We start from the raw sequence: 7,177 nt of genomic DNA, 5'->3' as shown, positions 1-7,177 counted from the left end.
GTCTAGTGTCTTAAACATTTTTTGATTGTTTATTTGCCAGATGTTCAAGGGAAGAGTTTATTGTGTTTGATGCAGATTGAGCTCTCTTTTGGGATATCTTTTGGAAGTGAAATCATAGTGGATCAACCGTGAACAATGGGTGGCTCAACCGTGAAATTTAGGGTAGGGGAGAGTGGGGAGGTTTGAGCCACTGGGAGGTTTGAACCATGGCTGTTATTGCGGATACCATAAAAGTAGAAATGACGTAACTATGTCTGTAGACAGAGGAAGTAAAGTGATTCCAAAGCATGTCTACGTTAGAGCGATAGCAGCAGCGATTTTAGCGCAAGCAGGTTAGAACTTGTTTTCCTTGCAAAAAGTAAATTTTAGGAATTTCAGTTTGTAGCTGCATGCCATCTTCGCTGTTTTACTTAGGCAATAGTTAATACTACCATGAGTAGTCCTATCTAAAAGGTGTTTAATGATGCTGGCAAATGCTCTGTAAGTGAAAGATTTAATAGCTGATTAGACAAGTTTCTTAAAATGGTGGCAACAGGGAGGTTTGAACCAGTTGATTCGGGAGGTTTGAACCGGTGGCTCAAACCTCCCAGAAGAAAATAAGTTTTAGTAGCTTCTTCTGAAATAGTTTGCGGTCTGTAGTACCGTAGTCAATGTATTGTAAGTCTAGTGCTTTAGTATGCATTTGGCTACTTATAAATAGGCTATACAGTCTATGTTAACTGTAGTAATATTGCGAATTGCTTACACAGGGTATTCCTATTGGCCACAGTAAATTACAAGCATTAGTTGAATTTAAGTTTTTATTTCCATCACTATGCCTCGCAAACATGTTAGAACTACAAGCCACGCATCAGCCACTCGTGAGGAGATGTTGCTTGCTTTGGAGGAAATAAAGAATGGAATGTCGATCAGAGAAGTTGCCAAAAGAAGACATATTAACAGGACCACTTTAGGTCGCTATTACAAAGAGTGCAATCGTCCTGGATCTGATAATGGTAGACTCTCAGAAAACATTGGCTATAATAGAACGAAGGTAAAAAGTCTGGTGTTTCCTTGGGAGTTGGAAAGTCTGCTCGCACAGCACATAAAAGACCTGGACGATAGATTTCACGGACTCACACGCACCAAATGCCGTGAGTTGGCTTTCAGTTTGGCTGACAAGAACAACATTCAGATGCCAAGTAACTGGGTGGTTTCTAAGATGGCAGGTTTGTTTTATTTTAAGCCTATGTTGTTTAAAAATTGAATGAGACTGTTCACCAGGCATTTAATTCAATAACATGATACGCTCTTCTGGTGTAAAATAAGCAAAACTATCACAAGGTGTTTTTAGTGATAATCTGCATTTATTTTCCGACGTTTCGTTAATCAGACACGATTAACTTGTTTATTAATTCTGTGTGGAAAATTGTGTACGGTAGCACATTGTAGATCACATTGGTTTGTTTTTTCGACATTACTCAACACACACCACCTCTCAATTCTTTCCCATAAACTTTTGCAGGAATTGACTGGTTTGAAGGTTTCAAGGAGAGACACCATCTGACATGTCGTAAACCAGAAGCGACGTCTTTAGGAAGAGCGACAGCTTTCAACAAAACAACTGTTGGGGAGTTTTTCGACAACCTTGGAAGAGTTATGGACAGGTCTCGTAACAATAGCCTAACATTGCTTTGTACTTAGCAATTCTTATGATCTGAAAAAGGCTTCATTGTATCGTTTTGTGTTTTAGGTACAACTTTGCTGCAAGTAGAATATACAACCTTGATGAAACAGGTGTCACAACCGTGCAAAGACCAAATCATATCGTGACAACGAAAGGAAAAAAACAAGTTGGTTCTGTGACATCTGCAGAGAGAGGAGAACTTGTAACAGTTGTATGTGCTGTCAGTGCTTCAGGTGTTGCCATTCCCCCCATGTTTATCTTTCCAAGAGTAAGATATAAGGAGGAATTTGTTAGACATGGACCAGCAGAATCCATTGGAGAAGGTACCAAATCTGGGTGGATTAACGAAGAAAAATTTTTGGTCTACTTGAAACATTTTGTGAAGCATAGTGGTTGTTCCCCCTCTCAACCTGTCCTCTTAATTCTCGACAACCATGAGTCTCACGTTTCTTGGGAGGCTGTGGAGTTTGCTGATAAAAGTGGCATTGAATTGCTGACTTTGCCTCCTCACACTTCTCACAAACTTCAACCGCTTGATAAATCAGTGTTTGGGCCATTTAAAGGCTATTACAACCAGGCTGTAGATGGATGGATGCGAACCTACAACAACAAAACTTTTCGGATTTATGACATTCCACAATGCGTTAAGGAGGCTTTTTTAAACGCTATGACGCCAAGGAACATCACTTCTGGCTTTGCCTCTACAGGAATATATCCTTTTAACAAAAGTATATTCACAGACACAGATTTTGCCCCATCACTTCTGAGTGATAGACCAAATCCCCAAACAAGTACCTCCCATCAACCTGAAGTGAATGAAGCTAATGTTATGGCCGCAGTTCCCAACACTATTGCTAACCGATCAACTGATAATGCTTATTTCTTTGAAGGTGCGACACATTTACCCGTATCTTCATTGCAAGATCTCGAGGAATATCACGCCTCAGAAAGCTTCATACCACCCAACGAAGTTATTCCATTACCATCAAGCAAAACCCCAAGAGTTCAACGCAAAAGGAAACGAGTAAAAAGTCGGGTTCTCACAGAGACTCCAGAAAAACAGGCAATAAAAATTCAGCACGAAGAAAGACGTGCAAAGCAGGAAAAATTGCTCAGAAGAAAACAAAAAATTATTAGACCAAAGCCAAAGAAACCCCCCACAAAACGTGTGCTAGCTCTTAATGAAAGCTCAAGTTCTGATGAGGATGATGCAGTTCCTTTGGACGATATGTCAGACACAGCATCAGAGAGTGGAAGTAGTGTAAATGAAGAGCAAAATCCCAAAGAACTTGCTGTAGGAGATTTTGTTGTTGTTAAATTTAATACCAAAGAGAACACACGTCATTACATTGGCAAGATAGATGACGTGGGCACAATCGACGAGGAGCCTGAAGCTCGCTTCTTGCAAAAGGTTCCATCTACAAATAAGAGTGGAAAGCCATCATTTACATTCAAAGATAATGATGAAGGGTCTTTTCCACGAAGCGACATAGTAAAAGTTTTACCCAATCCACAAAAAGCGGGAGGAACTGCAAGAAGGGAGAGCCATTTTATATTCAATTGTTGCCTGAAAGAGTTCAATTTGGAATGATAACATATTGATGTTGACAATGCTTAATTACTCTTACGAGACAGTTGATTGACAGTTACTGGTCGTTGTTTGTGTTGCATGTTTTTTATTATTTTTGTACTTATACCGCTGTAAATGTTTGAGACATCTTTTTCATTGATTATTTGTGAAACAATGTGTATTTATCCAACTTTGAAAAGGTGGGTTAAATTACCCCAGTGTGGTTCAAATCACCCTTTTGAGTGGTTCAAATCACCCCAACCCAAGGGTGATTTGAACCACTTGAGAACTTTCTGAAAATACTTTATATTTTTCGTTGTAATAAATTTCATTTGCAAATTCACTTTGGGCTTGCTCAAGTACATCCTAGACTTGGATGTCATGCAAAAAAATTGCTGAAAAATTGAATCCTGAAGCAGACATTAGGAATATTGAGAAAAGTGGTTCAAACCACCCCACCCTCCCCTATCATTTGAGCCGGCTGAATTTCAATTTCAAAATGCCGATAAATGATATAAATCGGGGTCAGTCGCAAACACAAACATGCTCACAAGAACCGCAAAAGACTGAAATTTATCATGATGGATTCGGATTTTTGATAAAGTTTGTCGTTAAATTTTTATTGCAGAAACATCGATTTCTGGCTCAACTAACTACACCTTCCCCTAATTGAGCCTTTGCTCCAGATTTTATATAATTTTCGTCTCCCAAGAGTATTCAAATCGTCCTTGTAGCTAAGCTTCTCTTCCTAGTGGGAGACCCCAAAGTTTATCCGCTCTGCCTACGGGCAGACCGGGTATAGGAGTCAAACGCAGTGGCGTAGCCAGAAAAAAATTTTGGGGGGGGCCAAATATTTGATGAATTGAAGAGAACGACAAAATGTTTGATTTAAGACATCGCCACCTGATGTGCAGTGGCGCATCCTGGTGGGTTAAGCAAGGGAAGCACTAAAGCTGGTGGGGGTTAGAGCGTGCCGAAGGCACGCGTATTCTAGGGGGTCCGGGGGCATGCTCCCCCGGAAAATTTTTGCAAAATTACACTTAAATAATGGATTATAACGCTTTCTGGAAACACTTTCAGGGTGATATTTGTATGAAACTTATTAGCAGATAAACAGCTATTAACTTATTAAAGGTAGCTTTTATCTACACACAAACGGGCAAAAACTGCGGCTAAAATTAGAGTACACAAAAAACTCAGCTACACAAAAACCCAACAGAGTAAGCGATTCTGAAATTGCTTCCACAGATTAGTTAAAAGAAGCGTAAATCGCATAAACTTTGCGCGATTTACGATTTGCAAAATTTATTGGTGTCTTTCTGTGTGTCTAAAACAAGTCCTGGGGGGTGTTAATAATAGCCAGATGTCTTGGAAAACAATATAAATTTATACAAATTATATTATATTTTCAACAAAGGGTTCAACTTCAGAATCCAAACTTTGAAAATTTGGGGGGGGGCCATGGCCCCGTTCGCCCCCCCTGGCTACGCCTATGGTCAAACGTACCTGTGTTACGGTCACGTGATGGAGACGTGGGCCCTGCCTGGCTTTATAAAGCTTCTGTCGCCCGGCCTGTCGTGAGCTGACCTTTTCGCGTTTGCAGATAGCTGGGCCCTGGCCCGTTCCGCCATTCTAACTTTTGCGGACGAGTCGCACAAAATTCTCAATCCACACTTTCCTTCCACAGGTACCTAGACTCCCCAGCCTGGCCCCCGCGACCTAAGCTGGTGGACTTCCCTTCCGGGTGCATCGCCACCTCATAATCACGCCGCTCCCCGCCTCCACGGGGCGTGGCAGGCCGGTTCTTTAAAGTCTCTGACCTGGCTATGTTTATTGTGTTCTTCTCGCCGCGTCAATTATTTTGTACTCGTGCGGCGTTGATCGAAATAAAACAGTTCATCATCATGTAGACTTATTAGGCTACACAATGAATTTAAACATTACAGAATAACGAAACAATAAGAGGATACGAATTATCACATTTTAACAGTCGTCCAAATTGTTACGTAAAAACTACACAACCTATTTCATGTTTTCTGAACTGAGCTGGTCTGATGAGCTTGAGCTCTCGCCAAATGCGAACAAACCATTTTATTGTTTGCTGCCTTCTTCCTATTTACTGTAGCCTACCTCGAGAGCAGGTTGCATGGAAAATAATATAATCTTTAGGAAATAATATATAGGTTAAACTGGTTCACCATAGTTAAAGAAAGCAAAACTTATTTGACGCAGTAATAGATCGCTACAGAGGCCTCCCCCCAAATTTGAGCTAAATTGGAACCGGGGGTAGGCTACCAACTTTAGTTCAAATTTAAGGAGATTTAAAAACAGTAAGACACAAAATCGCAACACATGTTGTTGTGTGCGACGCGAACACAACAGGTGCGGTAGTTAATTGCGGCGGTGACGTCACGATTTTCCTAATCCACCCGGCAGGACTGAGCACTGTTAAAGCACGCAAACTTGAAGAAATCACTCGGTTTCCAATGACTGTTTCGCAGCAATGAAGTTTATACGGTTTTTCTGTCAAGAAATAACACAACATAAGACACTAGTCACAATTCAGCAAGCAAAACAGTCGAACTGATAAACGTACTAAATTTGTTGATTAACAGTTTTCAATCCACTGTACGGTACACAAGTTCCACAGGTTGGCCAATGACGCACTGAATAAATAAATTCGCGATGTTACCTTTCACAATTATTACGTAGGCTACCGTACAACCATAACGCTAGACCAATGTTAAAAACAAAGAAACGTGGCAGTTCACATGGCCTAGTTAAGATCGGTTTACAAGAATTAATTTCCATTAGGCTGACAAATTATTGGACAATAATTCAGTAGTAAACATGAATCCACAATTCACGACACAAATCAATCAATCATACAATTCAGAATAATAAACGTACCGGTAGTATGACCGGAATCAGTAAACCAAATAATGCACTTGCACGCGAAGGATTCTATAGTGATTGACACTGCAATATTTAAGTTTGAAGTATTAGCCTAACAACAATTTACGCACACCAGAGATACGTTACGTTTGTTCACAGTAGAAAGTTAACATTCAGTTATACAAAACATTATTACATCACAAATAGGCTCACCAGTAAGTTGAACTTTGAGAGATAGCAAGCTGCAAATATGGAATTCCACCTACACACAGGGCCCGATTAACCATGAGGCACACGAGGCACAGGCCTCAGGCCCCCTGGTTTTGGGGGCCCCCATTTTTTTACATTAGTAGGGAAAGTACTATAATTTGGACCACCTAATGAAAAATCTTAATATTTTTAAAAAGATCCACAACATTGGGGTGCAACTAACTTTATTTAATTAGTTACAGGCTAGTTAGTTTGCAAAAAGCAAAAACAATTCCAATCAAAAAAACATAACACAAACAAAGAAAACTACATTATTATTTTTTTTATATAGTAGTCCATATTATCAACCCAGTTTCTAAAATGAACCACCCTGTTTCATAATATGGACCACCAACCACCATACTGTAATATGGACCGTTGCCATGTGAAAGTAAATATATCAAGGAAGTCAAACTTCAAAGGCATGAAATAGAACACAAACACTCAATAAATAAAAATAGTCTGAAACGTTCATGATCTAGTCATCTCGAACAAGTTTCAAATCATTGATCATTGGCACAGTTGTCACAATAGTAAAAATGAGCATTTGATATATCAGCACAACTTTTATGGGCCAATTTCTTGCACTGACAACACTAAATCCAATCCTCATCAGTGGACTTGTCACACACAAGACAAGTGCATGCAGAAGCAGCATTGCTTGGAATAACTCTTTTTTTGAAAACTTGAAGGTTAAGACTTTTCTCACTTGTTTTGCTGATTTAGCTTTTTCTGTGAACTTGATTTTATGTTTGTGTAGCGTACCTGTCAGCACAGTAGCCTTTGTAGTTTTTCTA

At 39.8% G+C, this 7,177-nt stretch overlaps 1 protein-coding gene across 1 annotated transcript; it reads left to right on the top strand.

The window, feature by feature from the left end:
- Window positions 1-652: 652 nt before the first annotated feature.
- On the top strand, window positions 653-3,257 carry LOC145766072 (uncharacterized). Its single transcript, XM_082577728.1, has 3 exons — window positions 653-1,208; window positions 1,505-1,646; window positions 1,733-3,257. Exons 1-3 carry the CDS (start codon window positions 815-817, stop codon window positions 3,255-3,257), a joined length of 2,061 nt encoding a protein of 686 aa, XP_082433854.1. The 5' UTR covers window positions 653-814.
- The last annotated feature ends 3,920 nt before the right edge of the window (window positions 3,258-7,177 follow it).

The sequence above is a fragment of the Aplidium turbinatum genome, chromosome 3, assembly GCF_918807975.1.
Source record: "Aplidium turbinatum chromosome 3, kaAplTurb1.1, whole genome shotgun sequence".
Taxonomy (NCBI): Eukaryota; Metazoa; Chordata; class Ascidiacea; order Aplousobranchia; family Polyclinidae; genus Aplidium; species Aplidium turbinatum.
This window is presented reverse-complemented; position numbering and strand designations above follow the sequence as displayed.